Raw genomic sequence first — 27,286 nt, forward strand, 5'->3', positions numbered from 1 at the left:
ACCTGATTGGTTCACCCAGGAACAATGAATTAGAGTTGAATGGCAAACAGTCCACAGGCCCGTGTTCTGATTGGATTAAATGACAACTAGAAACACGTGATGAGAGGCAATGAATGGCTTTCCCGCGAAAATATATCGAGGAAAATGGCGCGAATAATACCGCTCAGCATTATGGTACGACAACAAAGAGGGAGCTTTGAAAATTTTACTGGAAGATCAAGCATTCTCTTAACATGAGAACGATCGCCCGCTTACATGCTATCGCGTGAGCTTTAACAAAATATTTATGTCAATTTTTCCTTTTTGGGGTAAGGCCAATTCAAACAATCACATTCAACTCAGGATTTATGTGCGTTTTAAGTTACAAGAATAGTTAGTAAGTCACGAAAGGTGCGCGTAAATAAGGTAACTTCGCAAGATTTGCTACATTATTCTAAAAAGTGGCAGTTGAGAAAAATATTCTGAAAAACACCGGAATCTCCTGCAAGCACAGGATCAATTAGAGGGCACCCCGTTTGGAATTCGATCGTTGATGACTTGATAATCTGCAAACGCGAGAAACAAAATAAAATGGAAAATATAACGGATTGGGTAATGTGTATTTGGACACGATTTAGTGTGACGCGCTCTGGTGACTTGTGATTTGCACGTGTTCACAGGTAGCCCTTCTGAAAATAGTCCTTTGTTTATTGAGGACAAAAGTAACATTTAGATTGCAGTCATTTTCATTTATGATGACGGGTAACCCGCAAGAAATGAAATCTTCTTCGATCTATTAGCGAGGAACGCGCGTCAACCCATTCCAACATCTGGCTTAATGCCACTTTTCTAGAAAACCCAAAGTTGACAATTTTGGGCTAAGAACCAAGGATTATTTTCATCTCTGACAAAAGCTTGAAAAAATGACGAAGATAATCTATGAGAAGAAGCTGGGACTCATAAATCATCAAATGCTTCCACTGGGTGTCCAAAAGATTTTAAAAATCTTCGGTCTGAAGAAATCGAAGAAGGACGATTTGAAAATAATTTAGTACCATTTAGGCTCTATTAAGCGGGAAACCAAAAATAAACTTTGAAAGTAAAGAAACAAAAAAGAGCAAAAGAAATGCAAAGGAAACCAAGAAAAAATGTATAAAACAAAATTATTTTGAGCTATTGATGAACACAGCTGGATCTTTCACAGATTTTCACAATGAATCTCGGAAAGCAATAGATTTCGTAATGTTTTTTTCGTTATTGTCTGGGAGAGCCATTCAGACCAAACGGACAAAGCTGTCAAATATCCACGATACCAAACACAAAGCGAATTAAGGGAATTTTGCGAAGGCAAAAAAAATCAATGGATAAATTTTGCCAGGCTGTGTTTCACTTATAGTTGTCGACTTATCGGTTTATAAACGGTTAAAAACCGAAATTTATGGTCAAATTTCGCGACAACACCCCACGCTGAACATAAAAAGAAATAATGACATTCCAATTTTCAGACAGTACCATGTCTGGCTGCTAATGGATTTTAGCCATGGGCTGGTTGATTAACATAGAAGTACTTTAAAATTTTACCTCAAGGCAGGTGTTGCGGAAAATTCATAACAAATAACTTCGACGATCACCGAGTTGTAACTACCAAAAAACTAAGGGGATCACTTGCGTTTACATCAAAACACCGTTTTCAAAGAAGACACATTTTTTTTCTCTGTCGTCTCAAAATTCCGACCGGCGCCTGCCGAAACTCAGCGACGTGTGCCATACAAAGTGATTTTCAACCACCCTTGAAACATGTTTTGGTTATCAGAAATATTATCAGCAAAGTATTTCTTATCTTTCTCTACAAATAAACTTCAATCTGCTTTTCAATTACAGTGTATTTATATATCGTGAAGTGCTTTTTTCAAGTATATGACAGCTATAATTAAATCAGACGAACAGGCTCTTTCAAAAAGTAGGGAGATGTTTCATGAATTTATATGCCATAATGCACAAGATCAGAAAATTTTTTTATCAGCGGCAAGAACAAGGTCAACGTTAATAAAAGGTACGGACGGGATTGAAAGCAAACGCCTCCTTTTTTTTTGTTAGTAATTGGCGACAAAAATTATGAGTTCTTATGTTCTTGACCTGAAAGGCGGCGCTGTGGTGGGAACATGAAACTCTTCAGAGCCTGAAGTACACATGCTAACTATAGTCTAGGAAAAAGATTCGACGTGGCTAGTGCGTGTACGCTGTTAAAATTGTCACCAGACAAATCGCTTTTGCTTTTATTTCGCGTTTTTCTCACTGCCTAGTTTGTTGTTTATGTTCGCAGGGTGGAATTTTTTTTTCTTTTGCATTAACAAAGTATATTTTGCATTGTTAGCAATAAATCACAAATAGAAAAAAAAAAAAAAAAAAAATGAATGTATAGAGAGGTAGATAAATAAACAATGGATCATTAAAATTGTCATGTTTTTGCATAATCATTGCCGTACATCTTACTTAACCGTCTTCAAAAGGAAACACTTGAATTTTTCTGACATGCAAAACCCCGGCCTGAGACGCCTCTAGGTAATTAAAATCAGCACCCGAACCAGGCTCTTCTGGCGTGACAAGGAATATTGTCAATACTCCTGCCGGGATAGGGTGCTATTCCATTGGAGGTTTCCCCCTAGCCTTTCCACAAGTTCTCTATACAGTTTTTCACTTTTACTTCATACTCCTGGATGGAAAAACCACTTCCATTTATTCTGAGAGCCATGGGCATATTAGTGCAACTGCTTTCAAATGTTACCCCCGTTAAATTAAGTCTACTACTACTACTAATACCGCTGTGACAACTACGATCCTGCCCAGGAATATAACATAATGATCCTACCACGCACTCGAGGCAAAATTAATTTTTTTGAAGGTGTGAATCGCAGTAGAATCCCGCCTCAACTTGCACATCATAACCTTCTAGTGAACAATGGGATAAACGTGTAGCTAGTTGGTATAAAATTTCTGGTCCCACTCAAGTAAATTTACTCTGCACGAAGAAGCAACGCGCATAGCTTGTGGTGGCCTGAGTAGCTTTTATTACCTGAATTGGAAAGGTATTTGAGAAATTTTGCAGTCATGCGATAGCCTAGCAAGATATACCGCCGTTTGAGATAGAGATTGTCAAGAGAAACTGTTTCATCAGGATAAACCCTTTCGCTCCCATGAATGACGAAAAAGTAATTCATTCCAGTTGTAATATGTGAAACCTAATTGGCTTTTCCATGATTAATCGTAGTTTTTTTTTTTAATAGTTCGTGTATATGCGTGCTTTCCTAGTCATTCCCCTTGTTCGGGCAAACTTGTCAAGTTTGAAGAATCTATTTTCTGGTGTTTATTTCCCTTCCGCCTCGATTAGCTTCTCTATTTTGCAGGTTGAGATTGTTAGATATGTATTTTAATTGCAAGTAATTTTTTTGCCTTTTTCTTGTTCTTTCTCCACACGACATCAATCCATTATGAAGCATCCAGACATCTGCCGGGGCACACTGACTGATCACAAAACACCAAATGCTCACAACTAATAGTAAAAGAAATGTATGATAAACTGTTAAGAGAATTGCTCTCGAGATCTTAGGAGTAAAAGGTGAAAGAACGCTATCCTCGGATGTGAAGACTTGAAAATGCAAGTAATCGTATCGATCTTAAGAATGTTGCAGATGTTGTTTACTTACTGCTTCAGTTTTAAACTGTCGTTACTCTTACTGAAAATATAACGAGTTATTCAGGTGTCGACATCTACTCACTGCGCGCAATTGGCAAATTACCCTAAGCAAATACCTGATGATTTAAAGCGCGGAATCAATTGCCTCTTTCTGATGATTTAAATACAATAATGTTTTACAACAATTTGACTGAGGAAATATAGGAAAAAAGGGTTTTTGTATATGTACACATAGAACTGAGTCCTCGCGACTTATGTAATCCAGATTCCCTGCACGGAAACATTGTCTGAAGAATAATTTATTTTCCATTTATCGGCCGCGTTCTCCGTTTTTTTTCCCTCCCTGGAAGTGGTATGCAAGGCAAAATCAGCTTAGGTCAGCTTCATACCCCCTCGAAGGGATAAATTGGCAAGATAAGTAAAAATACGTGACTTGAATTGCGCTCCTCGAGTCAATGATTTGTTGAGAGTTTAGGTAACATCTCACTACTCTTACAAACAAACAGGAAGATACCTGCGCTAACTACGTAAGTCTATGTATGTACAAAACCTTTCAACCATGCAACCACATTCGCATAGGGCCGGCTTCTCGGGAAAAAAAGAAAACTCCTGTAGTTTTTTTTGATCTTAGATTAAGAATTCACCTTTGGAAGAAGCCTGTTTTATAGAATAAAGAGGTCATGCCTTCTTTTCTTGCATGCATAAGAGATAAAATAGGAATTGTTTGGTCAATGAAATCAACAAGCGGACGCGATCGCCGCCAAAACAATATCACTCTCAGTACAAAAACAAAACAAAACCACTCTCAGTAGAAAACAGTACCTTCGTTCTCAGTAAAAGGGCTTACTAGAATCAGTATGAGTCAAAACAAGCAATGTTTGTCCAGCGTACATACAGGAATGGAAGTACACCTTTTAATTTTCTTCCTAAAGAAACAAATCATCGAGATCTTCTGTTTGTTTTGGATAAAGCGGAATTACATCATGCGTCAAGTATGCGATAATGAAGTGTCGCTTTCAAAGGAAATCCTGATATGATTGGAATTGAAAATTGAAACTTCCATGCTTATGGTATTTGTTCACCTTTTGTGGAGGTCAAAAGGCACCATTTTATTTCTCATCGATTCCCAGCAGGTGTGTGGGAAAACAAAATAGAGTGCATTCACTATGGGTAATTCAACCTACATACATGCAGCGGTGAAGACAAAAATGCAAAACAGGAACTCTTCTCAAATTCTCTGTTTCAATTTCAATCACATTCAATCGCTTTTTTTTTCTACATCCCGATATTAGTAAACATCATCTTCAAACACTCTTTGTCTAGCTTCCAGCCCACTAACACTTTTGCCCTGCAGACATGGTATAAACAACAACAATCGCATTCAACAGACACCTCCATCATCTAATATTGTAATAGAGAACCTATCTTGTCAGCCAATATAGACAAGCCTAGTTTGACTAAATTGCATAAGCTTTCTGTATAGAGAACCCGACTTTTTCCGAAAAGGTGCCGAAGGTTTTTCCGGAGGCATTCGAAGAGTTCCGACACAACCTGCTCTTCAACAGTTCCCTCCACTAATAAGGATCATTGGGAGAGCATCATCTCTTCATGGATTACTCCGACTTTATTTCGTTTTACTAAAGTTAGGAAATATGTCAAATACACAAAAGGCAAAAAGGTGGCTATTATAGGGTATAAATTGCGATCTTTGATTTCAACACTTCCGGAACAAGTCATGAATTTCGATATAAAGAGAGGTTTCGAAAAATTCCACTCCACATTTTTATCAAATAAATCAGAGCAACATTTTTTCAACGTGAGTAATGGTGTATATATGTATATATGTATATATATATCCTGCTCTCCCCGTCAGCTCTCAGACGAGGTTTTCAACTCCTGTTTTGATAATTAGACAAAGATCCTGCATTCGAACCATCGGGTTAAAATAAAAACAATCGGTTAGAACATCTGAAAGACATGTGAATACCAGCGCATCCAGACATGTTACACTCAGGAAGATCCCGCGTGGAATTTGATTCAATGACAAAATTATTTGCTGACAGTGACAAGGGCAGTGCTGTTTGCAATCGTGCCATACGCCTTCTGCTCTGCATGCGTGAGTATTTGTTCAGGCAGGAGGATTCTCTAATCACGCGCTAAGAGGATAAATCGATTGTACACCAAGTGAGAAATTTTTTTCCTCACGAGATCTTCAATGGTTGACTTCATCTGAGAAGTCACGCAAACGATGAATTTTCCCCATCCATGAGCAAACATAGATTTATTTACTACACTGGTTCACAATAACCATTGCTAGGGAGACGAGCTTCAATACTTTCGCTTTTAAAATTTTCGACACTTTGAGAAATACTCATCCGCCAAATCTTGGGTTTAAAGATTTAAGTTGACCCCTTTAGCTATACAAACATCCAAATTTAAACGGCACTAAAATTAATCTGCTAAAACGATTTTTCTAATTCGTGTGGAAGGATCAGTTGGACTTGATTCAAAGAAAAACAAAAGTGGCTCTACCGTATGTGTTGTTGAAGAGTACCTAATGATGTCTTCTAATTACCCTTTCACCTCAGGTTAAACCTTAAAGTTAATTAAATCCTTGTATGAGGCTGAAAAAATGGAAATCTTGTAAGTGGTTCTTTCATGAGGCCATTTTACCTACGGTGTACTAGAAAGCGAGAATCTCAAAATTGATTGGGAATGACGCACACGGAAATGTAGCCTACTTTTATTACATTCACAAACCGTGAGCCTGCATCTTGGAACGAGATGTTAACATGGTTTTGTTTCTCTTGATTTGTCTTTCAAGAGCTTGTAAAATGGATTAGCGTAATGTTTTGAAAGAGAGTACTTGACAGAGTTTCTGCTCGGCTCTGTCAAGGGATATGGTTAATCTCCCAAATTTAGGCAACAAGAAAATCACTTCATTCTTTCACGTTCTTCTAAACAAAATAGAAATCTCAAGCACATTAAAATTCCTCGAATCACTTTGATCTTGTGGTACCGTCACTGTACTTCTCTTGGAAAATCAGCAAAAAATACCACAAAACATTATAGTAATGACAGCAACCAGTACCTTATTCTTATATAAAATACGTAACTAATTTATTTGTGTAAAAGGATTGGCTTCTCATCAGTTTTGAGAACAAAATTTTTGTCGCAATACTTGTTACTTCGAAGTAGCATTCAGTGGATCGTCAAATATACTTGGTACATCGTCATCGAAAATTGAGGTTTTAGGCTTTTTATCTGTTTTCTTCTTGGCTTTTGTCGCCGTTTTCTTTGGCGCTTGCTCATCTCCTGTTGTAACGAATTGACGAATAAATGATTACATAAATACCCCAACCTTTAAATGTACACCTTGGAAAATTGAGAGGAAAAAATCTAGTAGGACTTTCAAGGGCTCAAAATTTAATATAAAAATTCAGAATTTTTCGGGGTATTCAAGGATCTCGATATAAAGCTATTCGATATATTTCGGAAATGACATAAGCAACATTTTCCCAACAAGAGTAATCAATATTCACATCATAGCCACTGTTTCTACTGTGGCGTTGAAATGTTTCAATCTGCTCTCCAGACGACGTTTTCAACTCCCGCTTCGATAATTACAAACAGACCTTGCATTGACTTAAGTGGCTCGAACATTAACTAGTCTCCGCACGAGAAATAAGCCCACGGATGGGGAGGGTGTGGGAAAGCAGGACAAAGACTGGACCCAAGAGCGACGGAAAACGAGCCTGCCAGATTTGAGTCAGCAGTGTACAGCAACCGCAGCAATCAGGAACCAAAACAGTCGATAAGACGAGAAAGTCAACAGTAGATCCGTGGTTATTAGAAATGTTCGGATAACGAATATACGATGCTGAAAGCCTGAATATGGGACGATGACTACCGTGATTGGTTGAGAAGAACCTTTTAAAATTATCAACAGGCAATTTTAAGATGCCTGATTGGCCGACAAACTGGGTAAATGAACAGACAGTTGTCACAACGTTAACAAACATGCTGCGTGAAAAATCAGAATAAAAAGATCTCAAATCAAGAGTAGAGCTAAAAACGAGGTGTTACGCACGTCTGGCGGGCGTTGGATAAAACAATGCTAAGGCCTCTGTAAGGATTCGTACCCCAGCCAACCCCGCCGAATTTCCCAGTCTTAAGCGGTAGTCTCCTTCCTATTGACGATTTTTTCAGGAACATGGAAGGCGACTTCGCTCTCATGTTACTCGGTAGAGCATTCTATCTCACCACAAAATTGGCGGTATCACTCTTCCTCGTATTTCTTCCTTAACTCGCACTCGGGGAAAAACTTCATAAATCAATAATAGATAGATACTTTTCCGTAACAAAAACTCACAAACCTCCAGTAGCCGCACCCTCAGCGAATATGTCGTCTTTGGGTGCAGTGGTTGCAGACTTTTTCTTTTTAGGTCCCTTGGGTTTGCTCGGAATATCGCTAAAGATGTCACCCGAGTCTCCAAACAAGTCGTCGTCTCCCAGCGGTTTCACGACTTTCTTCGGCTTTCGGGCTTCGGTTTTTTTGACGGAGAATAATTCATCGTCATCTTCCTGAAAACAGTTAACAAACGACTTAAAAAGCAATCTGCGAGGAAACTCATACTATAGCAGAATAATTCATATTAAAAAAAAAAACCTTTCAACTTCTAATACGAAACGTCGTTACAAACATGACTTACAAGTCATCAAGTTTCTCAAAAAGGAAACCTTCAGATAACACGTCATCAGAAACACAGGAAAACAACAAAGGCATATCTGGACGAAAACATTTTGAGTGCGCTGCGAATGTCACATATGATGTACGCCTTTTAAACAAGCTCAAGAAAAACTCGAGCTGCGCAAATATAAATTTCATTACAAAATTTTTGCTAAATGTTTTGAAAATATTTTTTTAAGCATGTCAACTTGATGGCGGAAGATATAAATACAAATGAAAAATGAAAGATCTCCCACACAAGAGTTTTTCTTCGCTGTCTTCACTGCAATAGCTCTTCTCCAAATTAAACGATACGTCGAAGCACTAAAGATTTTTTTAGCGAGTGGGTGGGCAGCCATATGTTGATAACACCTGTTCCTCTTTTATTAAAAGCAATTTTTTACAAACAACTCTCCTAGGTTACCCTTGAAATTTTGTCACAAGATTACAAACAGTCTTGAGCGAAATAAAACGAAGATTTTAAAAAGATTTCGAAAATTTGCAATCTGTTTTTGCCGTTTTATATTTTCAATATCTATGTTTATAAATATATCTTATTTAATAAAAGTCACCTGAAAGTCATGTGCCCTCGAAAAATATAAATAATATATGGTTGTGTATATAAATATAGACATGAAAGGTCGATTATCGTCAGCTGCAAACTTAGATTAAAGACATCCAATTGAAATTAAAATATAGACAAACAAACCAAAAAAGAATCTATTTGATGACGTTTCACATTTTTCGTCGGTGTATAAGCTGGTAGACATGTAAATGTTTTTCCCTTTCTCTTTGGCATAGCTGTTTTTAGTGTCAAACAGTTTACATATTGTCAGCGTTAACTAATGATTCCTTCTTGCAAGAAATCAGCCTTTGAATATCTAATAATCGTTCCAAATTAAAGCTGTTTTTCGATACCATGGAAACAGGAACTACTCGTGAACCACGCAAACGACGGGGGACAGTTTTCATTTTCTCAATCCAAAGACCTCCCACTAAGTAATGGTTATCTTTATGTCAAATTGTTGTTTTTAGACCAAAATTAAGATGTCTTCTACCGAAAAAAAAAATTCGGCATCAACTAATGAAAACATTTCACAACTTAATTTCACGCGAAATCGCCCTAGAGAAACACGTCCACGCGGGAGAGACGCGCGTTCCTTCAAGAGCAAAGTTGACTCATAGACAGTCTTAGTATACGCGCAGGCGTGTCTTTTCACCTCCGATTCAAGCCTCAGTCAAGAAAACAGAAATGTCTCAGCGCTAAATGGTAATCTGTGATCGCATGGCAGAAGAAGAGGCTCGTTGAGGCAAGCAGTTGGGACGGGAACTCGATTTGCCGAAGGAAAAAAAGACAGAAAAGAAACCCTACAAAACAAAAACAACAAAATTGAAAAAAAAAAAAAAAAACTAACGAACTCATTTACAACTAAGCCACTGATCTATTCAAAAAAAAAATTCTTGTAATCCGCTCTTTTCTTACCATACCCCCGTATTCAATTCATAATGACAAACGAAGAGATTCCAAGCCATCATTCTTTCAGGCTATATCATCCACTGAGAAAAATTCAAACTTGCATCTGCATCTTCGCAGATTTGCGACGACACGTTTTGCGCCTGTTATATACTTGTCTTTCAAATAACGAACAAAAACGACTAAAATAATCCCGCATGTACGTAGCCTGATGCACTGAGGTACTCCAGGTTCCGAGGACGAGCGACAAATCGGGACAAGCAAGAAAAAAATGGAAGGGGGGGAATAGGCTCTAGTTAGTTCGTTACTCCTTCCAAAGTCCCCGTGGATTTTCGCTTGCCTGCCTTTTCGTTCGTATGAGTTGACCGCGCGCCGGGCACAAGCTATTGCTATCGTACTTGTGTGGAGGAAAATGTTTTTCTTATTTTTCCTTGCAGAAGCAGGTAAGAAAAACTTAATTGTGTAGCTAAATGCTTCTCAAAGGAAGCCAAATACTACTTACGTCAAGAATTGAGCTCCCTTTCGTAACCGCCTTCTTGCTGGTCAGCGGACTTGCCGTTTTCTTCGCAGCACTGTCAGAAATAGTTTTTGTTTCTTTCTTGGCCGATGCACTCACGGCAAACAAATCATCATCGTCGTCACCGAGAGGGGAAGGAAATTTTTTATCCGCGGTCGTTTCTTCTTTCTCCCCCTTGTCGGATTTGCCCTCTTCTTTTCCTGTACTTGACGCGAACAAGTCGCCATCTGAGACTGGCGATTGCGCCTTTGCTGAAAGGTTTGCTGGAAGTTTGGCGGAGAGTGTATCTTTTGCAGCTATTGTTTTAGTTACGTTTTCATCGGCTTTAGGGACAGCTGAAAGTAAATCATCATTATCTAGAGGCGAGGAAATCTTGGAGTCCTCTTTATCTTTGCTGGGTGTTTCCTTTAAGATTGCTTTAGATTTTCTCTCCTTTTTATTTGTTCCAGAAGAAAATAAATCATCTTCGGGAGATGTAGCACTAGGTAAATTTGGAGAAGAATCATTTGTAATTAACGGGTCTGCAGTCTTAGGTTTATTTTCCTCTTTTGTTTTACCAACAGAAAAAGGATCGTCTACATCTGTCTTGTTTGTTTTCTCGATTGAAATTGAAAATAAATCATCGGAGTCGTCCTTAAACAGTTCATTAGCTGTCGAAACTTTCGGCTTCGAAGAAACAGAATCTGAAAAAAGTCCCCCCGCTAAAGGGTCCTCGGAGACATCTTTTTTGACCTGCGTGGACCCAGAACTAGTGAAACCAAAAAATTCGTCGCTCATATCAGAATCCTTGGTCTCAGTCCTCGACGGTCGCTGCCCAGAATCCACTTCACTCTTTCCCAGTCCCTCCTCCGGAGAGGGAAATCCTCCCCAGGATACTCGAGCGCTAATGGACTCGTCTTCATTCGTCGATGTGCCAAAAAGTGATGCGTCCGAAGCACTACTCGTTGCAGCCGCAGCTCGACGGGCTTGGCGTGTTGGAGGACGGCGCTTGACTTGCACTTTGGCGCGAGCCTGAAATATAATGCAAAAAAAATAAGTTGATGAAATGGAAACCAAAGAAATAACATAAAGGAGATAAAAATCAGACATGGCAAAGGTTGTGATTTTTTCACTTGTCTTTAATAGACTCCAACGCTCAAAACGTACTATCTTTATAATTCCACCTTCACAAAGGATGCTTTGCTGATATGCAAAGTGCATGTTACTTAAGGACCTTGCATATGACAATATGCAAGGTCCTTATACATATGAGTACCAATAAGTTCTCTGTACCTTAGTTAGCGACCAACCAACCGAGAAATTGAACGTTGCAGGAGGACTGGGACTTTTTTTCCCTCACTCGTTTCAAATATCAAGAAAACAATAAAATGAGTTGATTCAAGCAAACCTTGTTAGTGCTCTCCAAGGTGGTGACTTTGGCGGGCTCGTCAAATGAAGCTACAGTAGCCGGGGCCTCCTTCTTGGGCGGAGCTGCGCCTGGTCTCAACATGGCGGGATTAAAGGCGAGAGATTTCTGACAAGAGTAAAAAACACACATTCAAATAAGTACCGTACACCGAGCCCATACGGCGAGTGAAAATTGTAGTCTACAAAATATTTACAAGTGCTTATTTACACCAAATTGCACGAGAAATCATTTTGTTCCTTGAAAACAATTTACATGAAAAATGCATCACAGAAAGTCAAGACAGACGAATTTTGGCAGCGCGCACTATTTGTAATTTGTACTCGTATTACAACTTTGCCTTTGCACTCGTGTTACGCAAAAAATGCATTCGCTTTCAGCCCATCAGACGCGCAAAATTTTTTTCACGTATGTTATTACGTGGATTTCTATTTTCGCGAAAGACAAACAATGGCTTAGCTTCTTAAGGTTCAATTAGAAGTTGAAAAGTTTCACTTGTCGTGTTTCAATCTTATAATGTTTCGGTGTCTTATTCCTTTAACCCTTTCCATCCTAACATCAGTATGCAAATTCTCCACACTGTTATTTGTACATTTCCTACACTGCTGACAAGGAGAATTTGCTTGCCAATCAAAAGGTTCCTTCCCTGATGATCATTTCCTTTATTCTCATGACCTTAATGTGCAATTCAGGGGTAATATTGTAGGGAGAAATTAGAAACTATCAAAGATCGAGAAAAAAAGGATGATTCAGCTATGATGTCACTCTTCCTTTCAAAGCAGATTAAATACCTGCAGCTTCTCAATTCCCGACCCAAGCTTCACCGGCGACGTTTTAGGGCTGACGCTTGAGGGGAATGGTGACAAGGCTGCCTTGGGTACCGGAAGTGGACCTGACGGCTAAAATAAACAGAGAAAGGCGTTTTTTTTCAGTTCTGGTCGGTAAACTGGTTTTAAAGTTAAGTGTGGTGTATACCAGAATAAAGGATAAGCGGTTTTGAACTGCATCGAGCAATAAATCTGTTTACATTCCGATATAAATACATATAATTGTGGGAAATTGTACCAAATGCTGTAGGAAAGTGCTCAATACACGTGAGTGTAGAGCGGAATACAGTTCAAAATAACTAAAATGAAACACGCATGATTCTCTGTTACTCTGAGTTTCGTGCTTACGCACTCGTCAAACAGATTTTAAATCTGTCTGACGAGTGCGTAAGCACGAAACTCAGAGTAACAGAGAATCATGCGTGTTTCATTTTAGTTATTTTGAACTGTATATACATACATATATATATACATATACATATACATATACATATATATATATATATATATATATATATATATATATATATATATACTTAATAATGAATGTTACCTTGGCTACTTAGAGAACCTTATTAACTACTGAGACTCAACTTCACCTCAGGCTCAGCTTCTTTTTTATCTTTAGATTTTGAAGAAAACAAGTCTTCTTCGTCATCCCCTCCTAAGGGATCTGCAAAAAAATTAGCAAAGACATTGTAGGGGAAACCATACCCAAAACTGTTTCTCTTTTTTCTTTTGATTGGGAGGGGTGGGAAGGGGGGGGGGGGGAGAAAAGAGCGGAAATCAGATGCTGGTCACTCTTGGAGCTTTCAGGGTTGAGGCAAAAACAATTCTCACAACCCTTTATATGACGTGTTGGTGGTCTCACGGTTAGGTAACGGCAAAAACAGAAAGACCGTGCTACCTTTTGGTTTTACAGGTACACGTGATTTGGCGGCCGCCACTGAAAATGGCGGTGATTTGCTGCCGCCAAATAGGTCCACACCACCAAACATGGACACCGCTCCAGCAGGTTTCTTGGGTCTTACTGGTTCTATAGGTTTGACAGGTTCCACGGGCTCAACGGGTTGGGTTGTTCCATCCTCCACGTCTGGTTTCGAGATAACCGGGGGCTTTACTGGCTTCGGTTCTGGAATTAGACGACAAATGAACTGCTGCGTGAACTCTCATCTTCAACATATTTCTTCATTACATTACCGAGCTTAGGATGCACCATCTCTCGTATTCTGTTTTACTCACCCAAAGCTTTCGACATTGCTGAACCGAGCAGAGTGCGGAACGCATGTCACATATCAACTTAGTAATATCTTGGATCATCGTAGAGTATCTATAGCTCAGTGGCAGAAGATTGGAGAGCGGAATCCGAAGGCCTGAGGTTCGAAGTATTTCTTTGTCCCACCCTCGTGACAAGACGAAAACATTTCTTTAGAGAGAAACCATGTTAAAAAAAAACAAAAAAACATGGAAGCCGACATTGTTGATCAAGACGCGTGTCGTATGTGAGCCTAATGTACCCAACATCGAGTTATACGTTCCTCAGCTGAATTTTTAAACCATTCAAACACGATTTCAGAACTGTGACCGGAAGCCTCACGGTGGACTCAGAATTGTAATTTTTCCACGCTCGTAACAAACATCTAACACCTTAAAATTTTACGATGGAGTATATCCAACAGCGAAACCGCTCCGAGACGGGATTAATCTCCTAGTCTTACCCGAGGGTGGTTTACTAGGAGCAGAGAACAGATCATCTTCGGGAGATGCACCGAACAAGTCTGAACTTGGCTTGGCTTTGGAAGGGGGTGCGGTTGGTTTTGTTGTCTTCGGTTTGGAAGAAAATAGTTCATCTTCAGCTTGTTCACTACCGAATAAGTCTGCCTCTTTCTCAGTGGTGGCTGGCTTGTCTGATCGTAAAAACAATAAAAAGTTCACATATATTGCTGGCATCTCATTTTGACTTCAGAATCATCAAAACTCAAAGAGTCGAAACTAAAGCAATCTCCTTAACAACTGCTGTTTTGTCTTCCAAATAACTCTCTCTAGCGGAGAGAGCGTGACGAGTCAAAACAACGTGTGGCGTGACAAACACAAACAAAGGCTACTTAGGAAACAAACCTTCTTCTTTTTTGACTGGCTCTGAGCTCTCTGCATTGTTCTTTTCCCCCAGAAACGAAGGCCTCTTACCCGCAAACAGATCAACACCACCAAACATGGAAACTGCGCCAACTGGTTTCCTAGGTTTCGGGCTCTCTGATATAACCTCTTTCTTCTCCTCGACTTTCGGTTCCTCCACTGAATTCCCTCCAAACAGGTCATCATCTTCATCACTGAACAGACTGGCTTTCGGTGCCGCTGCTGTTGTTGCGGATGGTTTAGGTTTCGCTTTGCTGATTGAAACTTCATCTGTGCCGTCAAGAGGCGGAACCGTTCCTGATATGGCCGCTGATAAAGGTGACACGGACTCAAATGACTTCTGAGGAGACTGGAGAAAACATTTGAAAGATAAGCAGTCATTCTTCACTAAGCGCGCACAATGACAAAGACATCTAATATTTCCGAAAGAAATTCATCCATAGAGGTTGTTAAATTTACCATCATTTTAAAACCTGTTTACTAATTATTTGGTATTTATTGTTTTGTTTTTACCGTCGACGCTATAAAAATATCCTCCGATGTGCCTCCAAACATCCCTTCATCATCGTCATCAGCATCAAACAAAGATTGCATTTTTGAAGAACTCCTATTAGGCTTGGTTTCTTCCTATAAAAAAATTAGGAAAGTAAAACAATGAAAGAAGAAAAGCCACGAAGCCTCAATCAGTCAGTTGGTCAATCAATCAGTGAGTCAGTGAGTCAGTCAATCAATCAATCAATCAATCAATCAGTGAGAGTCAGTCAATCAATCAGTCAATCAATCAATGAGTCAGTCAATCAATCAATCAATCAGTGAGAGTCAGTCAATCAATCAGTCAATCAATTAATGAGTCAGTCGATCAATCTATCAATCAGTGAGAGTCAGTCAATCAATCAGTCAATCAATGAGTCAGTCAATCAATCAATCAATCAGTGAGTCAGTCAATCAATCAGTCAATCAATTAATGAGTCAGTCGATCAATCTATCAATCAGTGAGAGTCAGTCAATCAATCAATCAATCAATGAGTCAGTCAATCAATCAATCAATCAGTGAGAGTCAGTCAATCAATCAGTCAATCAATCAATGAGTCAGTCGATCAATCTATCAATCAGTGAGTCAATCAATCACTTGGTCAGTTGGTTATTCAATCATTCAATACATCAATCAGTCAGTCGCCATTCAGTCAATAATTTGAGTCAAGACGGTCCGTTAATCAATCACTCAGAAAGAAAGTCTGTCAATCAGCCAATCACGTCAATAAAAATACAAAGCAATTTCTAAGAGCAAATCGAAATATTCATAACCAATTTTTTCCCTATAAAATACTCAGTTTTACCACATACTTTTTTGTCCTCCTTGCGCGTGACATTGGGAGAGGGGGGAGGTTTAGGTGATGGCGAATTGAACAGATCCTCGTCATCATCATCAAAAAGCCCTGAAATCTTAGCGCTGGGTGCCTTAGTTTCCTGCAGTAAAACAAAGTGTTCATGAAGGGTTCCAGTCAGAGACAATTTAGTAATTGATCACTCAGTGACACGATCACGTTTAAAACATAACCTGAAATAGTATTATTTTCCTTTGCACCAACCACCGACTCACTAAAATCTAGTTCTGTGTGAACAGTTATGTTTAAGCTTCCAGGAAAAGCTCTCTTCATCAGACTAACAGCAGTCCGGCAGCTTTTTAGAACCATGTAAATTTAAGCGTATATTTCATCGCGTCTTATTCTTCGCAATTTTTCTAACTAAAGGCACCTGCAACAGCAACCAGTTACAAAAAATCACTAACTGAAATCAGATTTGTGACTTTGACTTCTTCATTGGGCTATGAAGGCATCTGTAACAGCAACCTGTTACAAAAAAATTGCTGAATGACCTGAATGAAATTAGATTAGTGACCTTAACTTCCTCCTTGGGTTTGTCCTTGGTTGGCTCATTCTTGGCTGGTTTTGAAACTGCTGGTGCAGCAAAGAAATCCTCCTCTTCATCCTGTTCATCATCATCAAACAGACTAATCGTTGTCTTTGTTTTTGGTCTGGACTTTGGTTCTTCCTTGGGCTGTGGTTTTGTAGCCGAAGCCCCAAACAACCCTCCCCCTTCTTCCTCGTCTTCATCACTAAATAGTCCTCCCCCGGATTTTGACTTAGTTAGCTGAGAAGCAGGGGAAGTTTTTATTTCGATCTTTTTAGGTGCAACGGCGGATGCCTTGAACAACCCAGTATCATCTTTCTGTGGAGTAGTAATAGCAAAAGAACTAGTTAAAAAAAATCAAAATCTAATTCAAAAGCTCTCAACAATACAATCAGTCAGGACTGACTATATAATCTTAGATAAGAAGGTCATTTTAAAATTTCATTCTCAATCATCAAATCGGAGGGAAAATTTTTAAAGCAAGCTGATGTTTTCAAATCACCCTTGAGCATTGCATTCATCTTTCATAATATATTTTAGCTTTCAAATAAGATATTTGTTATATAATGTGTTTCACGATGTGAGGTATTCATAACTCCCTATAAGCAAGGAAAAGGTCATTATCATAATAATATCAAAGGGAAACTCAAGTTACACCGATCAAGTTAGTGAGGTTCTACTTTTTATTTTCTACTGAAATGCAATCTATGCTAGAATTCTCAAATATTAGACAAACTCACCTCTTCGTCATCATCAGTATTCTTGCCCATCAGTAAAGGAGGTGGTGAACTGCCAAACATGGACACTGCACCAGCTGGTAGCTAAAGGAAACAATGCAAGAAACAGGAACACATTTCTCTAACCTGATGCACTTTTTTATTTAGCTTCTTTGCAGAGTAAACCATGTTATGATTATTCTCACCCAGTTTATCAGGACGATGAAGATCCTGGTAATTTGAAAACTGAGACATGTTGAAATAAGAAGAGAGATTTGCTATTTTGAACACACCTTTTTCTTTGGGGGGGCCTGAGCAGGTTCTTTTGCCACAGGCTTTCCACTGAACAAATCACCTTCATCATCTTCATCCTCATTGTCAGCACCAAACAGATCAACTTTATTTGCTGCTGGTTTGGTCTTTGCAGTTTCTGTTTCAAAGGAGAATGATAGTGTTTGTAACAATGATCACAACAACAACAACAACAATAACAATAACAACAACAACAACAAAAGATGAAACTACTCCTTTTTGTATCTGTGATATGAACCAAATTTTATCCCCTGACTCTTTCTGATAGTTTGAAAAAAAAATCCAACATGACGAAAGAAGTGTTTGAAAAAATTAACTTCTTGTCCAAAATCTCTGATTCAAGTAAAAAAAAATTGGGGAAGAAATGAAAAAAGTGAGTATGCACAATGATAACAACTTGTCCACAATATTTTCAATCACTGAGACAATACAGCTAAGGTGTTGTTGAGAATTTGCACGCTAAAATAGAGATTCAAGAAAGATATCTACCTTGAACTACTGGAGACGCAGCAGATGGTTTAAAAGTTGTACCACTGAACAGATCATCATCATCATCACCATCAAACAAACCACCCCCACCCCCTCCACTCTTGGGTTTGGGTTTTGTTTCAGTTTCCTCGTGCTTTTGATGGTTTTTAGTCAGACTGGTAGTAACGTCCTTAGTGAGAAGAAATAGAAAGAGAAGAAAGTCATATTATATACAATGGATGGAAATACCTCCAACACAAGAAAACTAAGAATATGCTGTAAGCAGTCAAAATTTTATGTTCTACATCAAGTGACCTTGTCATAAGACAACAGAACAAACTTATAATATCATCCAACTACCACGATGAACAACAACCTATTTCAAAACATGCTGTAATAAAGTTGTCAAAATCTAGAGTGGGATTTGTTATCACCCTAGCTTTTTTGTTTTCTTTTGTTGAAGCAGTGAAGGATTAAACCACAGATTACATCCCATTCCCAAACTCAAATTAATCCAAAAGGGCAAGAAGGTTTCAGATGCCAATAAGAACAAACACAAAAGAAGCAGCTGATGTATACAGTATGTTTCCTGGTAGTAGCTCCAATTTCAGAAATTTGAGTGACAAATTGCAATTGGTTCTACAAGTAGTTTTTCATGGATTCAAGCAAATATATGCAATCCCTATTTACCCTTGTCTACTCTTGATACACAAATGCAAAATGCTATTTAGCCATGACACATATATATAACAGAAACCTCAAAACAAATCAGCATCAAACTGCTAATTTTCACCTTTTCCAATCAAATAAACTGAACCCTCACCTCTTTTGTTGGTGATGGTGATCCAAACAAACCAGAATCTAAAGGAAAGAATTGTTACAATTAATTTGCACATCCATCTCCCTGTATTGTCTTAATTAACACCCTAAAATTAATATTTATATTCACCACTCTGTTCTTTTTATATTTCATATGGTTCTGATAGAGAGAATTAGCTCGACAATCTAGAGGTTCTTAAACTGGTGATAATTTCCTTCGTTCCCATGACCTTTCTATTTGATTTAGGAGAGGAGAAATTAGAAGCCAATCACTCTTGAGACATGTGAACTGGGAAAAAAGGTAAATATAATTGTTTTGTAACATCCAGTCTGCCCAGTCATTTTCAAAATAATATCTGAAAAAAAAATACCTCCAAATATCGAGATGGCTCCAGCTGGGATTTTTTTCCCACTTGCTGTGCTTCTTGCTCTGGGTTTAACTTGAACAGATTCTTCTTCTGCTGAAAAAGAAAGCACCAGTCAGTTACAGATAAAAAGAAATATTTAACTTTCAACATCCCTATACATTTTGAGTGCAAAATTTCCCAACCTTCTGTTGGTCCTTCTTGTTTGTTAGTTTTCGTAGTTGAAGCCTCAGCAAACAAGTCACCCTGTGTTTGAAAAAAATATATATATTTATAATGAAGTGTTGCACAATATTTAACAGTTATACACTGAAGTGGAGGTGAATAATGGTGAATATTTACCAAGCTGCAAGTTGGCGAGCCCACAAATTGGAAATAAAACATTTCCATTACAATTTTGTAACTTTCAGGATGTCTATGGTCATTTTCACATTCCCACATAGATCAACGATCTACTTGGCCCATCAGGGAAAGAAAAAATGTTTGCTAACATACAATTTTCAAAGAATTTGTAAGGTTTTTTCAGCCCTGCATCTGGGACAACAACAACAAAGATCAAGGCCAGGTGAAACAACATGCCCCTTGAAGGACCTGGTACAGGGTTGGCTAATCCCAGCATTCATTTGAATCCAGTATTAGCAAAGTCAAATATTTTAATGGGGCTTGAGATACATTTATCTTTACTTCATTAATTAAAAATTCAATACAGTGCAAAAAAAATTTCCAAAGGCAAACTCTACATTTTTAGGTGAAAAACCAACACTAATCCCAGTGGTAAAAGATTGTTGTCTAGATGATATGTGGTGAAACTTTTTTTCACAAACAGGAAAAAAAGGAGGAAAAGAGAAAAACCTTTGGACCAATGATAAGAACATACAAAAGCCTTTACTAACAAGTAACCCAAGTAGAATGAGTCACACCTTGTCTTCGTCAACATCATCAAAGAGATTTCCTCCACCACTAAACAGCCCTCCTTTCTTTGTGAATGGAGTTCCTTCACCTCCAAAGAGACCATCTTCTTGAGGACTTGACTGGCTAAACAGATCTGACAAAAGAAGAAATGAACACTTGGAAAATGTATATAAAAAATATTCATTAATTTTACATGACCATTTCTCACCATCCTCTGTGGTAACTGAATGCTTGTCCACACTAGAGTGGCTGGTCTTACTGCCACGTCGTTTTCTATGCTTGTGCTCTCCCTGTGACTCAGACTGCTCCCTTTTGTCATGATGTTGATGATGATGATGGTGGTGGTGGTGAGACTTCTTCTCTTTCGTCTTGCTGTCACTGCGGCTTTTTGTTAAACTGTTTTTTGTCAAGCTGCGTTGTTTTTCCTGAACTTCAACAGTTTTAGACTCTTGATTCTCTTCATCACTCCACTCACCATCAGCCACCTTATCTTTGTTATCATCTTCATCACTGTCTGGTTGCTTCACCTTTGCAACTCCAATTCTTGCTGCAAGTTCAGAGGCAAAGTCTAAACCACCCTTTGGCTGCGGAGAAAAAGAAATTCCTTTTCAGCAGTCTACATCACCAGTCCTGGAATTATAACAATCACATCTATCCCTCTCTTAACTCTTTAACCCCTAAGACTGATAGGCATTTCATTTTCTCCCAACAATATCACTCCTGAATCAAACCTAAAGGTCATAACAAAGAAAATGATCGCAAACTCAAGAAGTTTTTTTTGATCGTTGGAAAAAACTCTCCTTGTAAGTAACATGGGAAATTTATAGAATACAGTGCATCCTTACATACTGATGTGAGAGTGTAAAGGGTGAAGACTCTTGTTATGGGCTCATTGTTAAAACTCTTCTTGAACAATGATACAGCTGTACTTCCTAATCTGATTCTCCTACAAACTTGAGTATACATAACCATACACCATTCTTAGCATGGTCACATTTTGAGGGTTTCTTTAACCCTTTAAACCCTAAGAGTGACTAACATCTAATTTCTCCCCACAATATCACCCCTGAATCACACATTAAGGTCATGAGAATAAAGGAAATGATCACCATCAAAAGAAACTTTTGATCAGTAAACAAATTCTCCTTAGAAAATGTATTAAGAACAGTATGGAGAATATGCATACTGATGTTAGAGTGTAAAGGGTTAAGACTTTCCCTTTCTTTTCATTTACTTGATCACTTGGTGAGTTTAAAGTAACACTTGAGAATAATGATTTGACAGTGCAGTGACACATCTCCTTAATAATTTTTTTCTTGTATTGGGGATGGTCCTTCTTTTGATAAGTAAGTCTAGAGACAAAATCCCAAAACTAACAACATTTTCATTTTCATTTCTAAAGGCCTAATTTCTTTGCATGAACTAGTTCCAGCACCCATGACCTAAATCTGTCGTGTCAATAGCATTGTTGCCTCAATGTGCTTCCTGAGGCTTTCAACTTCAATTTCAACAATTTCACAGCCTCTTGATAAAGTCTAGTCAGGTGAACTCTAACCCTTTAATTCCCAAGATCTGATTGTTAATTCTCCCCTCTAGCTGCTACACATTTCCTCGTAAATTAGTTAGGAGAATGCTATGTCAGATCAAGATGACAACCTTTACCTGATAAGTTTGAGTATTCTCATAACCTGTCTGCTGGATAATGTATGGATATTATAGGGAGAAGTTACGTGTTAATCACTTCTGGGAGTTAAAGAGTTAACTGCAGTTCAAACCGTTTTACCTTCTTAGGCCGTTCTTCCTCATCATCACTCTTCTCATCTTCTTCATCTGAGTCTGGCGGCTTCTTCTTTTCACCAAACAGATCATCATCATCTTCTTCTGATTCAATAATTTTCTTGGATAAAGGTGAAGATTAAAAAAAAAAAAAAAAAACATTAACCATGACAATCAGTACATCTTAGTTGCAATGAAGATGCTTCACTTCTTTTCTGGAAATGCTTGTACAGTGTATTATTGCTGAAAGCCAAATCATGTATCAAATATTTCAATTTACACTTTCCACTGCTTTATGCATCTGTCTGTCTTAAATGTACCTTTGGCTTGCTTTTCTGTTTTTTCTCTGTCTCTTTCAGCTTTTCTGTGTCTGATTCACTGCCACTCTCTTCGGAGCTCTATGAAGCAAATCAACAAACACACATAAAATCAATGAAAGCTAATGACATCTTTATATCCTTTCTACAACTGGGGACTTCAGAAAATAAGTTCCATAAACATTTTTAATCATGTGAAGATAATCCCTTTCATTGTCACACAGTTTCAATGTTTAAAATTACAAAAACTGAATAGTATTCCATAATAGTTCAATCAAGATTAAGTAATTTTCAAAAAAAGGTTGCAATGAAAACTGCCTCTGTCAGTAATTATGAAAATAATGATGATGATTATTATTATTACCTCACTACTAGATTCTCCACTGGCTGTGGATTCAGTTTCACTTCCACTGCTACTGGAAGACGCTTCTTCCTCATCCTCTTCACCTTCATCTTCTGTTTATAATCATATAATAAATGCAAAAATCATTTCAGCAATTCTCCCATGAAGCTGCTCAACATTTTCCACTGATTCATTCCCTGACAGTTCAGAGATGGCCCACGCAAAATTGTGACTTTCTGATTCACTTCAAGTACAAAATTATATTTACCTTCTCCTGAAGATTCACCCAAGCCAACCAGCTCATCCTTAAAGAAATCTCCACTTCCAATCAGATGTGGCAATGGACGATTGGAATAAACATCCTTCAAGGTGAAAAAAGAGAAAGTTGTGAGTGAGTAAAAAGACTTACAGTGTAAACATTGTTCCTTGTTAGGTCTTTATCCTACATCCTTCAAATGGCATGAAGCCTCCTTCACCATTAAGTAGCTGATTAACATCAAATCCAGAAAACATGGTGATTAGAAAATAGTTCACAAACCTTGGGCTCCAAAATCACTTGTGGCTTAAATGCTGTCTTGGCATCATCATCTTCTTCTTCTTCATCATCAGAATCTGCATGAGGGAAATAGTCTTGAATGATTCAATAATTTTTAAGCAGGCAATTAATGGTTGCTTTATAAAGAATTGAAGAATTACGTGCATCTTTGGGAGGAGAGGTTTCAGTTTATGAACTTAAGCAAAAAAATACACAGCTGGTTACTACACAATTGAGTAGGAAACTTAACCCCTGAACTTACAGAAGTGATTAACATGTAACTTCTCCCTGAGATATCCATACATTAATCAACAAACAGGTAATGAGAATACACAAACATATCAGGTAGAGGTTTTTATCTTGATCTAAAACCAAATTCTCATAGCTAATTTACAAGAAAATGCGTAGTGGAAAGAGGGGAGAATTAACAATCAGATCTTGGGAGTTTAAAGATTAACTAAAAATAAAGTTAAATGTGCTGGACAATGTATCACTGATCAAATAAATACTCACGTTCCGTTGTGAGCTCAACTGCAACAAATGCATTATCCATAACCCCAACTCCATGGCTAAGAGCTTCACTTAGCTTAGGAATAACCTCTGCCTCAAGCTGCTCCCTTGTTTTTGCCTGTTGAGAGTACAAATATTAAACCCTGAGAAAAAGTTGACAATGAGCTATGCCATATTTTCTGATGTACCTAAGGTACAGAGTGAAAGTTCAAAGGCCAAGGAGCAAGGAGGGGAAAAATGGGAAAGAGGTGACAGGTAAGAAAATCTTAACCTTTAAATCCCAGAAGGGTGATCAACTTCTAATTTCCCCTTACTATACTATCCTTGAATAAACTGCTAAGGTTATAAGAATAGAGATAATCATCACTCAATTAAGGAGCTCCTGATTGTCAAACAAATTCTCCTTGTTATTATCAGAGAAGTTGTAAAGAGAACAGCAAGGAGAATATGAAAATTAATGTTGAGGTGTAAAAGGTATGAATCCCCTTAATGCAATGACATTGAGAATGATGCAAGATACCTTTTCTGGTTCAGGAGCTTTCTCCTTCTCCTCATTTGTCTCATCTTTACTGACATCCTCTTCATAAACACGCTGATAAAAAAAAATAGACAATTACTTAAGTTAATATGAACACCGCAAGATTGCTTGTTTTGTTCACTGCAAAACAGGATAAGGTGTCTGTACAGTGTAAAAAAGAGGCTGTACTTGAAACAATACTAACAATAAAGCAAGAGAAAGCAATTATAGTTAGCTTCTGTTGATAATCATTCTTCTTTTCCCTTGTAGTTTTATAAGCTGATCCATAACACAGATTAACCCTGGGTGAACTTTTGTTTAGTTTGCACCCTTGAAGAAGCTCACCCTTGCAAAACAAATGTCACAAATGAGTAAATATATAAATATGATGATATACAGTTCTGATGAGTATACCAAAAGCATATTTTAGACAATTATTTGAAGAAACACACTCACATTTTCAATGAATTGCGTATTAGACAGCATTAAAAAGTCATTCATTGTATTCTGCACTTTAGAATCCATTCCCTGTGGACAAAAAAAAATTCAGTCAGTCAACCAATGAAGCAAAATACAATAAAATGTTTATGAAACCCATGCAAAAGAAATGTTGAAATTTCTTCTGGGCACAAGACTTTTCTTTAGAATAAAACATATTTTAAAATTCTTCTCTATGTTTTCATTTTCATTATGACCCATGAGGAAAATTAAAACGCAATTATTAAGAAAAACAAGACAATTATAGAGAAAAATAAATTTAACACAGCAAGCCTTTTGTGACTTAAATGGATGTTTGTATCGATAAAACAATGAAAATAAATTTTTCACCCACTTTCGTACTGTTGATCAGCCCATCCACTTGAGTCTCAATGTCGTGAGTTTGTGAAATAATTCGTTGAGAGAATTCTTGCAGATAAAGGAGAAACTGGAAATTGAAAAATAAAATTTAGAGGACTACACAACAGTTTTTAGCTGATAATAATATAGTTTCCACTGAAGGCAGAGTATTAAAATACTTCATGTGAGATGTAGTTTCTAAAAAGTAGATACAGTAGACAGTCAAAATGAAATCAACTCTATTTTCTTAAGTTCTGATGTGACATTGTGCATGGCAGTGGATAGCCTTAGCTGAGATAGCAATACTCCGAGAATCTTCTCTCCAGCAACAACTTGATTCTGCAGATATGCTGTAATCTTAGCAGAATGTCAGACCAAAATCTTAAATAATAATTTCTGTTAGAATTTGATTTCTCATATTACTTTGGCATCGAGCAAAAGTCTTTACTTCGTCAGTCCAGTGTTCTTTTGTGATGGAAAAAAGTTGTACATGAAAATAGCAATTACCATATTCTCAGTATACCTTAAAGTTGTTCAGTGGAAGATCTTAGGGCAAAAAAATATAGGATTGTTTGCTTAATTTCCAGCCAAGTCATGGGTCAGAGGACTCCTGGATAACAACAAACCAATGAAGGATTCTTCAAAATAAATTGTTAACTTCCCGTGGTAGTGGTGAATATTTTAAGAAATGAGTAATGCTCGGTTGAAGAGTTACCAATAAGGTAAATAAAACTTCCTATGTGCATAATAATTACCTTTTCAAATGCCTAATTCCATGAAACAGAAAAGAAAACAAAACATTTCCTCATGAACCAAGACAAGATATGAAATATTTCCTTAGCCGTAGAGTTTGTTTCCTCATTATGCTAGATAACAGCTGATTGGCCTGATACTTGAATACAAATATGTGTGAGGAAATGTTTTGTAGGCTAATTTGAATAATATTAAATTACCAATCCACTTTATGGTAATCGTTTTCATTTGAGGATGGCACTAAATATTTATGAGATTTCTCATAAAATATGAGAAACATATAGTGAAAAGATTTGACTTTTAAGATAGAAAACAGCAACACTACTTGGTAAAGTTCAAGTAGTTTAATGACACCTAAGGTTTCCAGCTAGTGGTTTGACACATCAGTGAAGTGACGCAGAAGAGAAATGAAAAAATCTCCGTCACAGAAAAATAATTAGAGAAAATCAACGATTTCCTAGCCCTATCGTTTACAGTCTTTACACGCAGTCATTAAAGTAAGACAGCCTTACCCCCGAATCAGCAGCGAGTGTCCAATTTGATGATCCCTTTCTCAACTCGTCTACAGTCCACGATCTTTCCCAGATTTTATCCTCGTTTCCTGGGGCAGTATTGGGCTGGGATGCCGTTTGAGCGTCTGGAGCTGGTTGGGCAGTTGTCACAGGTTGCATCGAAGGAGCTGGACCGGGATAAGAGGGAGGAATGGCCTCTCCTATAGGTGGAGGAGGCGGTGGAGGTGGTGGTGCTGGTGGAGGGGGTAGCGCCATCTTGAATATTTCTCTCTTTGCAAACACGTGACTTTAAGCCTCGATCGAGTGACAGGACAGTACGGTACGGAAGTGAATACCTTGACGCTGCAATACTAATGGTTGGTCGATTTAATTTCAAAGATCCGGGTACATGTATCGTAGCCAAATAACAAAGATTCAATACTACGAACTGAGACGCACAGATGCTGAGATCCCCAAAGATGGAAGGCCAGAAAACGATCTTTTAAGAGACTATCAAACACCGAGGGATTCAACTCGCGATGATTTTTTACTTTTTTTCTTGTGCAAATCTCTTAAGCCTAGTGGGGTATGGCACTGGGCCGTTTCGGTGTGGAAAAGATTCAGAGCTTGACTAGCATGGTCTCAAATTCCGTCTGTCATGGTTTGAAAGGGAATCATGCGAGCGTAAAAAAGTGTATGCCTTTTCAAATCTGGGTGAAGAATGGAGAGAGCTAGAGAGAGAGAGAGAGAAGCGAGGGACAGCTTAACAGGCTGATGGGGAGGACTTTGGTTGTCATGATAAAATTTATATGAACACCCCCCCCCCAAGGAAGCTCTGTAATAGTCTTGTGACCCCCTGCCCTCTCATCAGAAGTTGATCGGCAGTCTATTCTCTATAGCCCATCCCCCCCTCCCTTACACTCTTTTGGCGATGACTGACCCC

At 38.1% G+C, this 27,286-nt stretch overlaps 1 protein-coding gene across 4 annotated transcripts; it reads right to left on the reverse strand.

The window, feature by feature from the left end:
• Positions 1-5,937: 5,937 nt before the first annotated feature.
• LOC113676185 (uncharacterized) lies at positions 5,938-27,162 on the reverse strand. 4 transcript variants are annotated; one of them, XM_089209644.1, is made up of 30 exons: positions 26,365-27,162; positions 25,095-25,187; positions 24,719-24,790; positions 24,266-24,337; positions 23,749-23,863; positions 23,239-23,312; positions 22,969-23,062; positions 22,722-22,813; positions 22,361-22,438; positions 22,048-22,161; positions 20,473-20,848; positions 20,273-20,397; positions 19,538-19,598; positions 19,359-19,445; positions 18,992-19,029; positions 18,190-18,358; positions 17,682-17,818; positions 17,413-17,493; positions 16,661-16,990; positions 16,106-16,228; positions 15,275-15,388; positions 14,744-15,110; positions 14,344-14,532; positions 13,533-13,757; positions 13,225-13,298; positions 12,590-12,697; positions 11,781-11,906; positions 10,379-11,404; positions 8,050-8,257; positions 5,938-6,988 (listed from the first exon to the last, which is right to left on the reverse strand). In XM_089209644.1, the coding sequence occupies exons 1-30, from the start codon at positions 26,617-26,619 to the stop codon at positions 6,858-6,860; spliced, it is 5,154 nt and encodes a 1,717-aa protein (XP_089065770.1). In that variant the 5' UTR covers positions 26,620-27,162; the 3' UTR covers positions 5,938-6,857. The 4 variants fall into 4 exon arrangements, with proteins under 4 accessions (XP_089065770.1, XP_089065769.1, XP_089065773.1 ...); XM_089209643.1 differs by having other exon boundaries at positions 19,359-19,448; XM_089209647.1 differs by lacking the exon at positions 26,365-27,162 and adding an exon at positions 25,855-25,994.
• Between the last annotated feature and the right edge of the window lie 124 nt (positions 27,163-27,286).

This window comes from Pocillopora damicornis, chromosome 6 (genome assembly GCF_964200805.1).
Source record: "Pocillopora damicornis chromosome 6, jaPocDami1.2, whole genome shotgun sequence".
In the NCBI taxonomy this organism is placed as follows: Eukaryota; Metazoa; Cnidaria; class Anthozoa; order Scleractinia; family Pocilloporidae; genus Pocillopora; species Pocillopora damicornis.

Excerpts from the sequence above, each read along its gene's own strand:
- LOC113676185 (XM_089209643.1), bottom strand. The coding sequence starts at position 26,619 with ATGGCGCTACCCCCTCCACCAGCACCACCACCTCCACCGCCTCCTCCA. Across the intron at positions 24,338-24,718 it reads ATACGCAATTCATTGAAAAT|CGTGTTTATGAAGAGGATGT; the intron begins GTGAGTGTGTTT and ends TTTTTTTATCAG. Across the intron at positions 6,989-8,049 it reads TGAGGGTGCGGCTACTGGAG|GAGATGAGCAAGCGCCAAAG; the intron begins GTTTGTGAGTTT and ends TCGTTACAACAG.